Here is a 19,455-nt window from a genome sequence, read left to right as displayed (position 1 = left end):
GAGATGGGTAGGTGGGCTGGCTTAGACAGATGGCAAGTGGGCATGCGGGGGGGGGGTACTTCCGGACCTCATCAGAGGGGCTCACCTCAGAAGGGGGAGGGGGAAACCAACAGTTTAAGACTGGAGGGAGAGTGCCATACAGAAACTCTGCTAGGACTAATATGCCAGCATGACTAGAATGCCCGGGGGGGGGGGGGACAGGGGCCCTAAAAAACTTAAAAGATGATTGGATTAGTTTGGGATGGGGGCCCAAAATCTCTAGCCACACCCCCTGCTCATGTAGAGTGACCACTGTATGCTAAAGCACAGGGATATACGACATGCAAATTGTTTTGTTCTTGTTACTTGGTGATGGTTCTAATTGCCATTTAATAGTGCAGTCAACAAGACCCCAGAATAACCAGCAAAGCAGAGAGCTCCTCAGGACAGGATGATCTCTCGTATTACTCCTCCGGGGGTCTAACCACACCAATATCCATCCATTCTGATGCCTCCCTTTTTGCTTCATGCTGCAAATAATTTTTCTCTGGGTTTCCTAAATCTCAGCAAAGTTGGCTTAAATTCCTGCAGAGGGTTCTATGGGTCTGTGTCTGAGGGTGTTCTAGACCAGTGTTTCCAAATCCGGTCTTTGGGGACCCCCAGACGGGACAAGTTTTTTGCTCCCCCCAGCTCCCTGCCGGACAGTCCATGTTTTTGCTCCCCTCAGTTCCCTGCCAGACAGTCCATGTTTTTGCTCCCCCCAGCTCCCTGCCGGACAGTCCATGTTTTTGCTCCCCCCAGCTCTCTGCCGGACAGTCCATGTTTTTGCTCCCCCCAGCTCCCTGCCGGACAGTCCATGTTTTTGCTCCCCCCAGCTCTCTGCCGGACAGTCCATGTTTTTGCTCCCCCCAGCTCTCTGCCGGACAGTCCATGTTTTTGCTCCCCCCAGCTCTCTGCCGGACAGTCCATGTTTTTGCTCCCCCCAGCTCTCTGCCGGACAGTCCATGTTTTTGCTCCCCTCAGCTCCCTGCCGGACAGTCCATGTTTTTGCTCCCCCCAGCTCTCTGCCGGACAGTCCATGTTTTTGCTCCTCCCAGCTCTCTGCCGGACAGTCCATGTTTTTGCTCCCCCCAGCTCTCTGCCAGACAGTCCATGTTTTTGCTCCCTCCCAGTTCCCTGCCGGACAGTCCATGTTTTTGCTCCCCCCAGCTCTCTGCCGGACAGTCCATGTTTTTGCTCCCCCCAGCTCTCTGCCGGACAGTCCATGTTTTTTCTCCCTCCCAGCTCCCTGCGAGGTTGGGATACACTGTTCTAGGAGACCTGAGGCAGGTGATTGCGGGGAGAATGCAGCTTAGCACCCACCCATGCATGTGAAAGCGGAAGCTGGGCTGTAGAAGAGGAAGCTACTACTGGAAGGAAGATCTAACAGTCTATATGTGTACTTCAGACCTGCCAGATACTATGGAGAAAGGCAGCATTAAAAAACAGAAGTCAGAGAAGTGGAAAGTGAGCTGGAGAATGGAGAAAGGAATGCATGGAGGGTTGTACTGCTTGTTCCCCCCCCATCCTTCCTCCTCTCTCAGTTACCATGGCAGCAGTGAGAGCATGACAGTCATGTGAAAACGAAGCTGATTGGATTAAAATACTTTGTGTGGTCAGGGGTCACTGATACTGTGCACACAGAGTAAAAAATACACTCATTATTTATATATATAAAAAGATACAACATTCATTTTTAATTAGCAATACTGACCGATTTATTTTTAATACATAAATATGCAAAACATCATGTTAGATATATTAGATATATTAGATTAAGTTTACAGAGCTGCCGATTTTAGCAGACCTAAAACCACTGAAAGTGGCATTTTGGCAGAGCATGCATCCAAGCTCTCTTAGACCCAGGATGGGTTTAGACGTGAACGAAACTGGGAAACGTAACCCGGCCCAGTGAAGCTGCTGGCCAGTTTTAGCCTGTAAACAATCAGCAGTGAATGAGAAGAGAGCGAGGAAACGATAAGAAAAGGAAGAGGAAGGGAAATAATACGGAGGATATCGCAGTGTATTTAAAGCACGGAAAAGGTATTTAGCCAGTGTAACATGTGACACCCATACTGAGCTCACATCAGCCTTTTCTCTCACCAACACACAGCAAAGCCACTTTAACTGAAACAGAGTGTGATATGTGGAGACCTTCAATTCCTTCACCTACGCCTTACTGCCAGGTTCATAATATTGAGTTCCTCGATATGTGAGCCAGAGAAAACATAACGCGTGGCGGGCCGATCCGTGACGCCCGCTGCTGTTCCGTGAGCGGCCTGAGCAAGTCTTTAAAAGTCTAAAGTCATTCCAACATATCTTTAGAAGGTGAAGAGATGGCATTTAGAGAAGCAGGTAGCAGAGAGGACAAGCAACTGAAGGGAGGAAGTGACTGTAGCTTTACTCTTGAGAAAAGCTCTGACTGTAAAGCATTCTGCATATTTAATGCTTCAAACACATGAAACAAATGATATATGGATTTTGATTGGACGGAATAAGATGGGGGGGGAGGGGGGGTAGCAGGGGGACAAAGTCCTCTACTAACCTCTGACTGACTGGAGTATAAAGCAGAGTGTGTTAGAGGAGATCGGTGGGAAGCAGGCGACCCCCACGCTTTACAGCTCGGAACCCACAGAACCCAGACCGTGAGCTTGGTTTGTGTGTCACTCGTGTCACCGTCCCAAATCATTCAGAGGGTGCCGACTCAAGCTCCCCGTTCCCCCTCCGACACCAAAGGACAGGTTCTTCGCAGACGACTATAGCGCATAGTGAGGTGGGGCCCTTGTGAAATCACTCCCAAGCAAGGGGGTAGCTAGAAATTCTGGGCCCCGTGAGAAAACGTCACCTCAGACCCTCCCTACTAGGGCTGGCCCTTTCAATCTGAAGAAAAATGGGTCTCCCATGGTAAAATTTGTGATGTATGATATATATCTGTTAGTGCTTAGGGACTCTAAAAAAGTGCTGGGCCCCCCGAATCTGCCAGGGTATCCAACCCTCCCTGACTCCTCTGCTCGAACGCGCAAAAAGAAATTAAGATTTTATACATTTCCGGGAAAAAAAAGGTCTTTAAATTTCAGAATTTGTCTTGACCTCTTGTTTCAGCTTTAGGGTTCTGGTGGTGGTGGGGGGGTGCATTATTCTGTAGGTTTGCAGCTGCCTCTTAGTTAGTAATTGTTAGTGACTAATTTTCATGTGAGTCTCCAGGTAAGATGACTTACCGTCCAAACAATGATGACAGTCACACCACAGAGGCACAAAGTCAATTATAAACCAGCACATTCGCTCCCTAGGTTGAGGACCCTGACAATTGTGTTTATGGAATTAATGATCATCATTTGCAATCCCTCAGTCACTGACTGCCCACCTATCCTTCCTGACATCCCTCATCCTTCTCTCACGGTCCCCGTCCCCGAAACAGAGGACAGGAGCAGCTGCCTGGCAGTCAGTGCGGGGTCATAAAGGCAGGGACAGAAAGAGGAAGTCGGAGGCAGCATGAGTTATTATCCCGCTACGCACACACACGGGCCTGGGAACCGTATGGGAACCGCCTGGGAACCGTGTCGTTCTCACAGGGGCCTGTTCAGATTGCACCTCAGGGCCACACTGTCTCCTCCGTCAGTCACCGGCTCCCTTATCTCACGCTATCCAGACACGCACAGTGCGAGCGTGCGTGAATTACACCCACAACACGGTAAACAAGCTTGCCCTCTCATGCACACCGATCCTCGTACGGCAGATGCATGCTCTTTTGCGCAAGGCGTTAAATACATTGCACTGTCAGCCAGACATGGCTGTCTTTGCACCTGAGTAATGGGTTAGGGCAGTAATAGCAATAGCATGTTCCAGGCCCTCGGACAGCCCTCAGCTGCGGACAGACCCGCGTCAGCGGTGGCGGCGCACATTTCCCATGGCGCCCAGGAGCCGCTTGAAACAGAGATACTTTCTGAGCCAGACCGTGTCACCCTATACGACCTAAGGTGCAGCCGGGGAAGTCCTCCATGTGGTGCCTCTTTAGCAATCACACATTCATATAAAAAAATGCCCTCATGTCAAAGTTCAAGGAAATCACATGTCGACAGCGACAGATAATCCCCGAGACGCAGAAGGTCCATCATGTCTGTAAAGCGGCAGCGGTGCCGACGTGCTGCCCCGTGGGCGGCGTGGGCTTGGGGGGTATTAATAGCAGCCCACACAGGTCCTGCTCAGCTCACTCTGGCCCTAGTTCAGAGTGATGAGGCGTGAATACCAGCCATGCCTGTCGTCCAGCAGCTCGTGAATTTATGACACAATAAAGGCCAGACTGGCCAGACCCCAGACACTCTCTTTACACTCTTCTGGATGAAAACGCGCACACTCTCACACTCAATTTAACACTCACACTCAGTTTAACAATCATACTTAGTTTAACACTCACTCTCAGACTAACACTCACTCTCACACTAACACTCACACTCAGTTTAACAATCATACTTAGTTTAACACTCACTCTCAGACTAACACTCACTCTAACACTCACACTCAGTTTAACACTCACTCTCACAAGTCCCATCACATGAGCTGCTTGTAAAAGACACTGATCTTCACTAATTAAGACAAACATTTTAAAGCTCTTCATCATTTTAGCTTCAATTGTCTCCCATCTCCCCAAGCCCCCCACCCCCGCAACAATACTTACTACAATGATGGATGGGTGACATCGGCAGATTGGTTTTCTCTCAGCTCTGTGAAGGCAGTCAGAGAATTTCCTGAACTGTCCAGCACATCAGGCCAAAGAAACTATAAGAGGCACGACTTTGTTAACAGGAATCCTACACAGACTTGTATAGATTATCACATACATATATAAGAACCGTACAAATTACGAAATTCATAAAGCACCCTATCAGACATTTTGACCATTCAGGCTTCTATCAAGAAGACAATCTGCTATAAAGTACCAAAAAAAATCATTAAAATAACAGAATCGGGTTCAAACGGGAGAAGTTGCGCATTTTCCCACACTGGAGTATAAATAGCCCTGCGCAGGAGGACAGGGGCAGATAGGGCCAAATCCTGCACACCACACACATTCCACCCACCTGCCAACCTCCCAGGTCATCTTTCAAGACATATGCCCCTCTCACCCCCAAAATCTCACACCTTCACCACCCCCCCATCTTCGTTTCTCCGCATCCCTCCGCCACTCAACACCCCATGTCATGGTGTCCTGCTCTCGAAGGGAAGCGTCACTGGGACCCACCAGCAGGTCTCTTCTCACCCCTGACCGGCGCGGGAGGCCATGACACAACTCATCAGCCCGCAGGCCACGGCAAACGCGACCATCGGGGCGACTGTGTCTGCTGCCGCACCTTGCCAGCCGTAGAACAACGCTACCCTTCGACAGGCTGACAAAGGCCTGACTGACTACATAGGATCCCGTCAGTGAGGCAGACCTTTCAGTCCAAAGCTGGGTTAGCCAGTCCCTGGAGCTTTTGGTGTTCAGGACCTGGCTCAGGGACCCAACAAGCACAGAGACGTACCTCACGCACTCCCCAACATATAAACAAGTATGATCAAAATATTTGGACTTTAGACTATCAGGCATGACAGATCTGCAAATAATTTAATGGCCACAATGATATAGAAATGATGGTGTAGAATATTTACTGTTGTAATGTTTGTGTGTTTGTTATGTGCTGTCTGCCTCACTTGTACATCGCTTTGGACAAAAGCAACTGCTAAATAATATAAATGTGACGTGAATGTATTGTGGCCTCCAGCAGTCTGGCAAATTAATTAATTGAGAAAATTGCATATGTAATTTGTGAAGTCGCATTGACTTTCATTCCACAGTGTTTCAGTTGTCTGAACAAATAGGCCAAAGTTGGGGATGGTGGGGAGGAAGAGAAGAGACAGATGGCTGGGAATCCTATATACATCGTAAAGCCAGCAAAGGAGACAGTGATGTCTGCATCTCAGTCCTATTCCGAGATCATACAGTCACCTCTTTTGCCCTTTGTGTACCCTCACATCCTCACACCCTCACACTTTCACATCCTCACACCCCCACATCCTCACACCTTCACATCCTCACACCTTCACATCCTCACACCTTCACATCCTCACACCCTCACACTTTCACATCCTCACACCCCCACATCCTCACACCCTCACACCTTCACATCCTCACACCTTCACATCCTCACACCCCACACCCTCACATCCTCACACCCTCACACTTTCACATCCTCACACCCCCACATCCTCACACCCTCACACCTTCACATTCTCACACCTTCACATCCTCACACCCCACACCCTCACATCCTCACACCCTCACATCTTCACATCCTCACACCTTCACATCCTCACACCTTCACACCCTCACACCTTCACACCCTCACACCTTCACATCCTGACACCCCCACATCCTCACACCCTCACACCTTCACATCCTCACACCTTCACATCCTCACACCCCACACCCTCACACCCTCACACCTTCACATCCTCACACCCCACACCCTCACACCCTCACACCTTCACATCCTCACACCTTCACATCTTCACATCCTCACACCTTCACATCCTCACACCTTCACACCCTCACACCTTCACATCCTCACACCTTCACACCCTCACACCTTCACACCCTCACACCTTCACATCCTCACACCTTCACATCCTCACACCTTCACACCCTCACACCTTCACACCCTCACACCTTCACATCCTGACAACCTCACACCCTCACATCCACACACCTTCACACCCTCATATCCTGACACCCTCACATCCACACACCTTCACATCCACACACCCTCACACCTTCACATCCACACACCCTCACATCCTCACACCTTCACATCCTGACACCCTCACATCCTCACACCTTCACACCCTCATAATCTGACACCCTCACACACTCACATCCTCACACCTTCTCATCCTCACACCTTCACATCCTCACACACTCACATCCTCACACCTTCACATCCTCACATCCACACACCCTCACATCCTCACACCCTCACACCTTCACACCCTCATAATCTGATACCCTCACACATTCACATCCTCACGTCCTCACATCTGCACACCTTCACACCCTCACACTTTCACATCCTCACACCTTCACACCTTCACACCCTCACATCCTCTCGCATCTTCCCTGCCTCTTTTCGCCAGCTGAGCTCTTCTGTTTTTCAGCTAAATTGCTAATTCCGCTCTATTTTTTTTAACTTTAATCTTTTTTTCTAAATCACTTAACTTAGGTAATGGCTATGTCAAACAAATGTCTAACAAAGGCCTTCAATTTCTACCATGTCTGCTACTGAGGAAAATGTACTAGCCCACCCCCTCCCCCCCCCCAAAAAATATGAGGATTACGAATACATTATACCCATGATTATAATAATGTTAAAAGTATATAAATGTTGTAACGATGTTATAAATGCATATATCTTGAAATATGATAATATACATGTACAGGACACAACCTTACAAGAATGTAAATGTTCCATGCACGTCAGCAGGGCTTCGTTACAATGTCTTCGCTGGCTTTAGGTATCTGTCATATTCTCACATTGCTCTTATGTCTTTTCTATCCTACACTGAGTGTATAAATGACCACGGTTTGCATTTCCTACGGTGTAAACTAGTCACAGGGAGATAATCTTCCCTAAATACACCGCATGCTTCCTGTTACCCTTCTCTCATTTCACTCTAAGGGGCATTAGAGAGGTGATGCTTCCGGCAATGTCTGTGTGTATTTGGGGAGTGTGTTCGCATGGTGGGGGGGGGAGGGGGGGTACTAGGGTGAGAGTTCGGCATCTAAAATGCATTCCCTCAATCTTCAGTCTGTTTGCCCTGTCACCAACATTTAATGGTCACAAAATTACAGTTTCACAGACAGCAAGAGCAAAGGGCACAAGACAAATAGTCAGCAACTGCCTGAGCACTCAGCTGCGCTATTGAAGCTGCCTGATTCCTCCTCGCTGTGACAAGGCAGTGATTTTTCTGGGACATATTCCCACAGTCACAGAATGGGAAGCAGGGAGCAGGTAGCCAAGGCTGAGCCAATCGGTCTTCCTCTTCCCTCTACTAAATATTGTAAATCATTCTTTATCTGCCCCCTGACCCTGTGCTCCAGCAGTGTAAATCGTTCTCTGGCTGACAGCTGTGTTTACTCTGATCAATGATGTCCTGCAAATGTGCCTGGATGCTCCGGAGCCTTCCGTTGAGATAGTCACCCTCGACCTGCTGTTCTCACACCAGCGGTACATGCACCGCGTGCCGTAGTTAAACCATCACACACCAGCAATATGCGTCTCAGTCTGTCGCCGGGCACCTTTTTCCCGCAGAGGGCTTTGTGAACATCATTTGCTGTATTTTTATTTATTTGAATATTAAGAACACTGTTCTCATGCCTGACTCATGAAAATTGTGCCAAGCCACTCCTATTGTGAGAAAAATGGCGACACAAAACATGCCTAAACAGCATGTCACAGTAGTAATTCTTGTTTTTCTCGACATTACCCAACAAATTACCGAACATATCTGGTATTCAGACACAAATGTTACCCTTAACAACCAATGGATATTGATTACTCACTACTCTTGGTTACTCAGTCAATGCCATTAATATACAGCTTAATGAGACATAAATTTTTCTCTTGTATTTCTGTAGCTCTTCTAAAACAAACTAGTTTGTCACATTTTACAGTTAAATCTACCTTCTTTTAGAAAATGTCCCACATTTACCCACACAGATGGAGAATTATACAACACATCCGCAAATATTCCATTACCTCCAATACCTAGTAGCACTTAGAGATTGCCAAAAGTCTTGGAGGATCAGATGGACACAGGGTACTTTGGTAAGATGAAGCATGAATAAAGGCTTCTGCCCATGTTGACCAGAGGTGGGCTTGATTGCTATACAGAAAAAAATGCCATATCTATTATAAAATACAGTGATGGACTGTTGGTCTTATCAGGCTGTTAGTCACACTTGTCCTGTTGGCCTTCATGAGGTCATTGACATGAGGGCTTTTAACCAAAAGCCGATGGTCTCTATCAGGAAAGTGAGACTTTATAAAAATCAACATTCTGGAACAGGCATCCCCAAACCCGAATGCCTTTCAATGCCAGTAGTTTGAATTTCCAAGGGCAGTTTATACAAGGAGATTAAAGAATAAGGGGGGTCTGGAAAGATCCTGTATGGAGCCATGTTATAATACACCCCCCCCCCCAATGTATTTTACAATCTGATAGAACAAAAGGCCCAGTGGCAGTATTCCTAAATGGGAGGGGCTTCATGGCCTGAAGAAAGCTTCACAAATGGTGGCATTAAATTAAAATTCAACTTAAATTAAACCGAAATATCATATTTATCATACTCTGCAGAATTCAAATATATCCACTAATTTTCCAACTGCTTACCCTGTAGACGGACACGTGGGCCGGGAGTGAATCCGACGACGGCACAAGGCAGGGCAAACCTTCTACGGGAAGAATTAAAATATAGTATAGTATTAATTTTACATAGAATTATCATGCTACATTTTCCCAGCTCATCTTATCAAGAAAGTCCAGGATTTCCAAGCTAACCCTCCGCTGAGCATGTCAGAAAATCCCAAGAGGAGAAGTTGGGAAAAAAGAGTGCCGGTGTTCTGACAAAACGTCCTACTTTATCAAAACATCCTACCGTAGTGCTAATCGATAGCCCTAACCCTAACTTTTACCCTAACCCTAACCCCCAAAAAACCCCTAAAACTCTTACCTTAACCCTAACCCTAACCCCTAAAACCTAACCCTAATCCCAAGACGGTGGAACTGCACATGCGCAAAAAGGCTCGATAGCACGTCTCGATAGGTAGGATGTTTTGTCAGAACACCGGACTACCACCGCCCCCCCCTCCCCCCCTGTTATTCAGTGTCAGAACACAAGAAACATTCCTGGTACTCAGAAGCAAAGAGGTGCTAGTACTGAATACCGGTGAGTACTGGCCCTCTTCACGCACTGGGTTTGAGGCAGCAATACTAGCAAACGGGTCACTGTTTATGGTACTCTATTGTTAGTAAAACAAGGAAATATTTCAGATGGCGCTAAATAATCTAAAACCTACTACAGATTTGAAAATGTAGATCTTTATTCCGGGTTAAACTTTTACAACTATGTTTTTAGAAGATTAATACATTTTGCAACACTGAAAAATAAACGGTCAAAAAACATATTCAGCTTACCGTAAACAATCACATTCACATGAAATGTTCAGAACGTCCAGGAACTTCTGCTGAAATATGGTGGCTTTATCAGTTGATCATAACAGGTCTGCCTTACTCAGCAGAACACTACTAGTAACACACAACAACTATTTCTAACAAAAAATAGTGAACTCTTTTGGAATTCTCACTAGAGATATCAGGCCTGTAAAGGTGTATGCCAGAAAATCTCATTAATTTTGGAGTTATCCCAAAAAGAGCATTGGTAAATATATCAAAAGACTCTTATTTTTTACTGGGAAAAACACTAAGGTAGTAGTGCAACACCCTTGTGGAAAAAAATATAGCCGCATAAAACCAGTTTCTAAGTTTTTATTTTAAAAAAAGAGGGCATATACTGTACTATACCAGTAGCTGTAGCAAATCAAATGCTGAGCAATGAAAAATTTCAGATCCCTATCGGTAAGGTGTTCTGGTTTCAGCTGGAATTCCTACTTCATGGGAATAAAAGAAAAAACACAGATGGAAAATCTGATTTTAAATTTGAATTTCTTCTGCTGCCACATATAAAGCCATGTGATTTTAGAAATTATTTTTTAATTCTATGCAGCCCTCCTTCCTTCGGCAATGTGCATTGATGCGGCATATAAATTTTTTATATCCAGCAGTAAACGCAAAAAAAAAAAAATCCTCCCTCACGCAGCGTATCACCTACCTTCTTGACATTTCCCTGCTAAGCAGCCTTTACAAAACCCTCAGTCCCTATCTTACATGGCGCAGGGTGAAGACCACTAGAGTTTGCGATAGAAAGAATAAAACTTTTACCAAACACATTACCACAAATTAGCGGGTAAAATCTGTGCTCTGTCAACGTGGGGTTTACTAATTTGGAAATACGGTGATTTTGCAAGTTTTTTTTTTTTTTTTACATAAATCGTTCTTTGGGATAAATGCAAGACAAAAGGAGAGAAGGGAAGAATGGACAGTGACAAAAGAACGAAAGAAAAAAAAAAACATAATCAATGAACGGGTTAAATTTGACTCATACCATCTTTGAGAAATTGAAATTGGGTAAAAAATTCCTCCGCCGTGGCTACGGAGAAAGCGAGGTAGAAGCATTTAGCCTAAAGTAGATAGTGAATGCAGTTATACGCTTAAAGTTCAGAACTATTTGTAACCCATTTTTAACTAGTTATTTGTATGTAATAAATTATAAAAGTTGTATGAGATATTTATGGATAGTCATAATTTAGTGAATGATTTTTGCTAGAGTAAACACTCATTGATGGATCTACCCGTAATTTCCTGCGGAAGGATACATTCTCCTCTCAGTACAGTGACAGGGGAGCGAGGAGAAAAGTTTAGAAACTTAGAGCTCGACTTCACTTTAAAAATCCGCCAAAATAGACGAAAAATGAGTGAGTAAGTCATGAAATTGAACGTTTTAAATTAAAAAAATCGTTTTTAAAAAGAGTTTGCTAAATTTAATTTAGTTTTTTATTAGTTCACCTTGCTAGCTAAACTAGACTAGCTAACCTGACGGAGCTCAGCCTGGCGCTGGCGGCTCTATGTGGAAATTAAATAAAACATGGGTCAGCTACCCGGTGTCTCTTCGGGCAAAGTCATCTTCTTCGTCGCTTGCTGGATCCACATTTCAGCGGGTGAGTACGCATCCTAAATGGGGCAAGTTCATCTTTAATTGGGTTAAATGGTTGCACTACGTTATACGTGGTTCCAAGTTTACATCTGTACTACATAGCGCCGCGGTGTTGGTCCTCGATTATTTTTTGTCAAATATTGATAAGTAAAGTATGAAGGAACAAATGATTGTATGTTACTAAGTTCAGTTAAATTAAAAAATCAGCTTAAAGGAATGTTTTGTTTAATTGGACTACTTAATCTCCTTGCCCCATGGCTGACTCTGGTGTGTAGCTGAGGAATGTGTTTTAAATAAAGAAATGTATATGGAGAGGCTATAAGGAACATTTCGTTGTGGAATTGAACAGTACGCATGATTTTCTAGGTAGCTAACTTGCCAGGGAGGGTGTATACAGCGGTTGGAAAATGGGGCTCAATGTCAGTAATCGAATAATTAGGAGGAAATATGCGGTGCTTTTTCGGTTCTGGGAGAATTCGTGCTTTAAGTGAGCGAAGTGAATAAGGTAACGCGGGTAGCTGTTTTGAGATCGACGACTTGGTCTCCGGCAGCAGGAGCGAGTCGCACCGCAGCCCAGATGTTTCCAGAGTCCGGACTTCAAAATGGATCCTGCGGAGCCCACTTTAAATTCCTATACAAAGTATTACTTTGTATTGCCTTTCCAGCACTCGCTTTGCACAGAGAAGGGCTGCCGGGTAGCATAGGTTATATTCACGCCTATTCCCTTACTTTTTGATCATTTTCGCTTTAGCGGACAACGACTGCTAAAAGTTTTCTGGAATTCCCTAGTCTTTCCTAATAAATTCGTGTGTTTAAATGAATAGCGATGGGATTTTTTCCATTTCCAAAAACCCACTTCTGTGCCCGTACCTGTCTGAGTAAGAAGAGGGGAACCGAGTCAAAATATCACGTGTTGAACAGTTTTTTTTTTGATATATTAACGTGAGGGCGTATTTTCAACAACCGAGAGTAAAATGTAGAGGGAAAAAAATGCAGGAGGTGGGTGTTGCGCTCCGCTCTACACCTTTGGCGCATTAAAAAGCGCTTTCCGATGCAGAGCCGTGTAACGAAGGGAGGGAAGACAAAACTGCTGTAGGCAGAAGGAGAAGGTGCTGGAATGCTGCTGTTTTTTTAACATTACACCCACTTACGCGCTCCCTCTCTCACTCATCCAGAAGGCTGCATTAACGCACTTCGCGGGAGACGGCTCATTATATTGTAAAAGCAATGAACTTGTGGCTCCTCTGAATCAAACTTTGTCTTCGTTACTACGTTACTACGTTTTTCGTTACAAGACAGAGGCTCTGACAGTCTTGCGTGGGACGCTGGATCCGTCTATTTACTCGGCACAGGCGCTCACGCTTCCAGGGCGCCGTTCCTCCAGCACATTGCGTGGTGTGAAATATGATTTATCCCCGACAAGCCAAGGAACTGGCTGGGAGATACAATAGCTTTTTTTATTGCCCCGCCTACAACCTTGCATTGCTGAACATTGTCCCGTCCCACTGGCACTGGTGGGTTCGGTGTTCGAACGAACCCGTACAAATATAGTTTCACATACATTGACAATATCGTATTGTTTTGCTGCCTCCCGCCTAAGAAATGGCATGTTGGTGCGCAAGGAGACGCGCACACAGAACTTCCTTCCAAACGACCACATTATTGGACACTCTGCGGCTGGTAATGCTGTGGTCCAGTCTGGAATCAAATCCATTTTTATTACAGCTTGCACAATCCCGTGTAAGAGATGATTACATCGCTGCTCAAAAACCAATATCCTACACACTGGGGACTGATAAAGTTCTTAACTGGATTTTAGGAAACCGTAGTCATTATCCCAGCAGACTGTCTCGCGTTTCGTGATCCACCTTACTATTGTAGTTGTATTATTAAAATATCCGAATCTATTATGACTTAATCCCCTCGAGGTAACACAGTATTGCTCAACAGGAGTCTTCATTAGCAAGCTGCATCGAAATTACTACTGTGCTGTAAATTTGATGGAAGCTTTGTGCAGACTAACCAAACTGGTTAGCCAATGAGATTAATGAACAAGAATTTGTGGGGAAAGATGTACATAATAGTTAGGTTGGTTTGAATGACCGTTAAGACAATTATATAATTTCTGAATGTGAATAAAACAGTTTTTAATATTGTGTCAGCTGAATGTGACCTGGCAGTATTAACATATAAAATGACTGTTATATGCCTGTGCATTTTTTCTGGTTGCACTGGATACAAATGAAATAAAAAACAGAATTCTTTTTCCCCTGACCTTTTGAGATCCCTGGTTTGTGGTGTTGGATTGCTTGCGCTCCCTGATGCATGTTGTTTCATAGCAGCCTTTTTCTCAGACTGAGATTTCCCTTGTCTGATTAAATATTGTGAGGTTGAATTGATTGATCGGTCATCTGAGCAATGGTTAACACGTATTCACCGCTGAATTGCTGGATTCAGAGGGACTGAACGAGCAACTTTGGAAAGGAAGAGAAAGAATAGGAAAGAGGTGGAACAGTGAAAGAGAACGTGCATAAGAGATGCATTACAATAGCTGGAGGTTTATAGATTGCAGCCACTTTCATATTGTCTCTGCTGTAGGCCAGTTTAGAGCATTAACAGAGAATTAAGATGTTTAGCATTCCTGTTATAGTAGAAGTGGAATAATCCTATGATCCCCCCACCCCCCACCCCACCCCCCCCCCAAAAAAAAAGCTGGGCTGGGGTTCCTTATTTCTCCAGGGAACTGGTTAGATAGGGTTGCTGGGTTTCTGAATTTCATAAAATTTCATGTAAAAGTTTGCATTGCTGTTCATGTACGTCAATTAAACAGAAGAGTCTGCTCGTGTCCTTAAAGCAGCCATTTAGCTGAGCAATACACAGCACTGAACAGCTGGGAATGAAGCAATTCTAGGAAACTGAGTTGCTTCCTGAGTGCGTATGAACAACTTCCTGTCCAGTTCATTATGGACTGTCTCCAGTTCTGTGAGGCTCCCTCTGGCTTTTTGATTTTTTTTTTCCCCCGGATGCCTTCTAATTTCCCGTCCTTTTTTTTGCACCCTTTCAGTCTAGCTCTCTTATTTAATCTTTCTTTGAAAAGGGTACGTATCAGCCCTGCTTGGCACCCACTCAGTAGTGCACACCACATATGGGACACACCCTCAGGCGTTCACCATCGCTGCGCTGGCACACACAATTCCTCACATCTGGATGGCGCTGTCATGGTCAGTTCCCTCGGTGGTGAGTGGGCCTCCGCCAGCTGAGGTTCCATATCATGCCCTGAGCATTTTCTATCTCTGTGTTGCGTTGACGCCTCGCCGGCTTCACACTCCCATCGGCAGCCGTCAGGGGCTGTCCCCGTGCCAGACGAGAAATATGATTTGTCCAGCTTTTTTTCCTCTTCACCCTCCCTCTCTCTGTTCTCTCACTCTCCATTCCTTCTCTCATTTGGCTATCACACAGACTTAATGCAACTAGGAAAAGAGAAGGAAGCACCTGGAATGAAAGGGCAATGTGAAGGAGGAGGGGAGTGCTGGATTTGATTTAGTGCACTGAACAATTGCTGTCCTTTTTTTTTTTTTTTTTTTTAACCTTCCGTCTGTTTTTCCCCTTCTCTCACTTAAATACCTTACCAGACGCTGATCAGAAAGCATTACTGATCCTATTGCATTACAACCAGCTTGTTTCTTTGTAACGGATGATAAAATTCTCAAAACTTGTGTGAAGAATGGAAATTAAGTGAGGTTTGATTATAATGTGAACAGTAAGCGTGAGACTAAAGGATCTATTTTTCTTCACAATCTGTTTTTTGGCTAATAATGTAATTGAGTGTAAGTAACAAGTCAGTCTGTTCTGGAGATAGTTTTGCTCTCTAGGAAAGAGCGGTGACCTTCATTGTCTCAATTAGGCTGTAACAAGTCATAGCTTTTGAGGGGTTTTGAATGTAAATTGGTTAATTAATGTCAGTGTGCTGGGCATGTTGTGTGGAAAATTCTTTGTGGAAGAATGACTGTGTGTGAGTCTGTGGGCCTTGTCAGACCACTGAAAAGAGGGCTTTTCTTCCCCTTTCTTCCCTCATTCATCTCTGTTCATGAAAACCGTAAACCAGCTGATGTAGTGTTAGGTTTTAATGGTTTCACAGTTATGCGCACTGTCAAATTTTTCGACGTTAAAAAAAAATGCTAAGCTCAGGAAAATAAAGACCAGCATTTGTTTTGGCATGAATCTTCACACATAACTAAGTAAATTAATACTTTCAAAATTTAAAAATACATTTTAGTGGCATTAGCATGTGGTGTGTGTGTGTGTGTGTGTGTGTGTAGGTCACAGAGTGGAAAACCCAAGCCTCCGTAGTACAGCAGCGCTTGAGGAAGTAAGCTGAACATAACTGGCACTTCCTGTGCTGTGCAGTGTATCATGCATGTATCATAGCTGTAGCAAAGTCACCTGACTTACTGTCATGCTCCCTCAAAGAACAGCCGTCGTCTGGCTGTCCAGAATCACTTTCAAGAATGAGATTGAGTAACGCATTTTTGATTTGGTTCTTAACTCATTAATCATTTTCACATATGATTATCTTTGCGTTATCTGTGTATATATCTTTCACATCTAAATGTTTTTGCATAGCAAAATCCTGAACCACAACCTGTACTGCAAAAAGACCCCATGTACCTAGAAAAAAGATTATTGCTTAAAATGGTGTGACTGCATACCCACCACCAAAAGCTGGCTGTTCTGCATCGGGGAGTGTTCATGAGAGGGACTGTCATGTCTGTTCTATGGTTTCACTTTTACTGCCTTTGGTTTCAGATGGTAAAGGGTAGGCAAGAGGTCACGGCCTTTCTGATGTGTAGATCTTTCCAAGGTCCTTTTATCCTTCTAGTTCATATATTGATTGACTGCACACTGCACACACGAAATGTGTGATCTAACCAATTAGATATCACAAGTGCATAAAATTGGTATCAGGATTCACAGTTCATACAAAGTTTAGATGCGTGTTTATGAAGATGTTTGCTCAAAGGAGCCTATGTTTTTAAAGTGTTTCTCACTATGTACCTTTGCAGCAGTGGTTCTCAGACAAATAGCTGCAATACAAAGATTGCCATAGATAGTGGATTAGGTACTTTTATCCTTGTGTGTTGTATGAACTTGGGCAATTAACTGTTGTTTGGTGCTGTGAAATCAGTGAATCAGTCTTGATTTTTTAAATGTATTTTTTGCTGCTTTAAGTTTTAATACCTTGTGTAATAAACAGCTCTTTCATAATGAGCAGATAATCTCTACTAACAAAGATAATCCAAACAGCAGTGTTAATTAGTTACTGGATTTTTCTCAACTTTAGCTTGTCTTGCATTACAGAGGATGGATTATATTTAGATAATCTGGCAAATTTGGTGCAGAGAATGGTAAATATTTATGCCAGATGTCAAAAATTTGGCCAAAAGACCCATGTGTTGCAGTGTTATTTTAACTGTTACGCCAAAATGTTTTGCAACAGCATTGAATGTAACTTGGCAAATTATCTATTGCGATAGTTAGACCTTAGCTTACATAAAGTGTCAGCACAGCATGACTGCTAATATGAAACAGATAAGTAACTCTGAGAAATTTTGTGAGCCTGGCTGAGATACCCAGCCTAAATGTGTAGAAGCAATGTTCAAATGCACTATATAAAAGTGGAACAAAACATCCCATTTTCCTGTATCTGCTGTAAGCGGGATCTAAGATGCTTCAGATTAGGGATGGGCCGACCCACATTTTTTTCAGCTCTGATCCGATTCCAATACACAGCTCCCAATACCGATGCAGATTCTGATACAAGAGCTCTTTTTACTGTAATATTTTAATATAATATATGGTTATACTTTGTTATTTTTAAACTGGCAAATACAGATGGGAAAAAATGTATGTTAGGCTACTAGAGAGACACGTAACATACTGTTCCACCATGTTTGTAGATCTTGTTTTAAGCGTTTTTGAGGCATTTGCAGTTCTTTATTAATATCTTCCAAGCGAGGTTACGCAGGTGGCAAATGCTTAAAATGCCCGGCAGTGTTTCTCCCTTCGTGTATCACAAGCTGTAGCGACTGCGTGAAACAGCCCAAACCACTGCGCTCACATCCACTGAGTGGCAAAAGGACTGAGTGGCAACATTAGCATTTAGCTTGAATGCCGCAAAAAACATCTAAAACAGGAAAGAGCTGTCATCCGACTTGATTTTAAAAATAGGTTTAACACGAAATAGGAGCTTTTTAAAGACTGCCAAAATCTAAACACGTAAGTATTGGTCGTGGATCAGCCACGTATGGCCAATAGCCAGTCTGTCTTATAGGTCGGATAAGTGCATCTCTACTTCAGATACTGTGATGTGAAATTCATGAATATTTTGGCTCAAAAGGGGTTTATGTAAACTTGTTGAATGGGAATATTGATAATCAGTCACCTGCCTTTTTAATAAAGGTTGTTACCCTTTTGTTTCACAGCTCTACAGTGTTTAGATTCCACCAGGCCCTGTGTGAACAACGCAACCTGCATCGTCTTTAGCAATGGCACAGGATACTGCAGGTGAGCATTTATTGTTTGTGTGTGAGGATTTTGCTGATCTCCCTCTTAGAAAAGCAGCACTGTGACAGGATGTGAATGTCTGTCTTGTCATTTCCTAGATTAGAGCTGTGTTTGTCTGTCTGTGTTGCATTGTGGTCACTGTGTTATAGTGGCAGCTTTCTGCTTCCTGTCTCCCTGAGCTATCAACATATTCTGTGAGAAAGATGTGACTGTGTTTAAAAAATGCTTAGAAATCAATGGAAGTTTTTGTGAAGTAATAAGAATTTTGTTTTTTTTTATTTGAATGAACGGTGTCATGTACCTTTCATAATCTTTAAGGTGGTACAACCATTGCGGCTGCCTCAGACCCTGCACTCTCAGGGGCCCCGCCTGCACTCTCAGGGGCCCCGCCTGCACTCTCAGGGGCCCCGCCTGCACTCTTAAGATTTGCCTAGATAATGATATGTTAAATAAGTAGTTGTTAAATAACTGTATTCTTTTTTTTCATTTGTAGTATACATCTCATTTCATCTAATATTTTGGTTAAATATTAGCGCTGCAGTGGTACACGTAGCAGTCACATACAGTTCAATACATCATTTTTGATTAAGTATACACACCGAAACCATTGAATACGTTTATTGACATGGGCGAAACCTAAATTCACAAGTAGATGTTCCACTAATGCTGGTTACAGTCAGTCGTAATCGGTGATTTGGGAACATTGTAGTTTCCCAATAAAGTACACAAGCACTGGAGAGAGAATGGGTAAGACCAAGACCATCTGTCATTATACTGAATTTGGATATGTTGCTGAAAACGCATCCAACGTGTCAAATCATTTGAGACGATATCATTCAGCTGTGTGTACGAGCAGAGTAACAAGCAAATTAGTCAGCCTGTGGCATTTACGGTAAAGATGTTTTTTTTCTGGGATATTGTGACTGGGCTAAAATGTTTTTTTTATGACTATAGGGATGTTTCTACAGATATGGAACCGTAGTAGGGAACATATTTAGTACATTATGATT

General features: G+C 43.9%; 1 protein-coding gene and 1 long non-coding RNA gene across 2 annotated transcripts in view; one reads left to right on the top strand and one right to left on the bottom strand.

The window, feature by feature from the left end:
- Window positions 1-8,389: 8,389 nt before the first annotated feature.
- Window positions 8,390-11,043, bottom strand: LOC140578500 (uncharacterized). Its single transcript, XR_011982720.1, has 3 exons — window positions 10,940-11,043; window positions 9,442-9,503; window positions 8,390-8,934 (listed from the first exon to the last, which is right to left on the bottom strand). It is a non-coding gene; the product is annotated as an uncharacterized lncRNA (long non-coding RNA).
- Window positions 10,967-19,455, top strand: part of notch2 (notch receptor 2) — a 37,492-nt gene continuing 29,003 nt past the window's right edge. The window contains 2 exon segments of the mRNA XM_023843951.2: window positions 10,967-11,885; window positions 18,364-18,445. Coding sequence (XP_023699719.2) covers window positions 11,813-11,885; window positions 18,364-18,445 — 155 coding nt within the window. The 5' untranslated portion in view covers window positions 10,967-11,812.

The sequence above is a fragment of the Paramormyrops kingsleyae genome, chromosome 15 (assembly GCF_048594095.1).
Source record: "Paramormyrops kingsleyae isolate MSU_618 chromosome 15, PKINGS_0.4, whole genome shotgun sequence".
In the NCBI taxonomy this organism is placed as follows: Eukaryota; Metazoa; Chordata; class Actinopteri; order Osteoglossiformes; family Mormyridae; genus Paramormyrops; species Paramormyrops kingsleyae.
The sequence above is the reverse complement of the archived record's forward strand: the minus strand, read 5'-3'. Positions and strand labels throughout refer to the sequence as shown.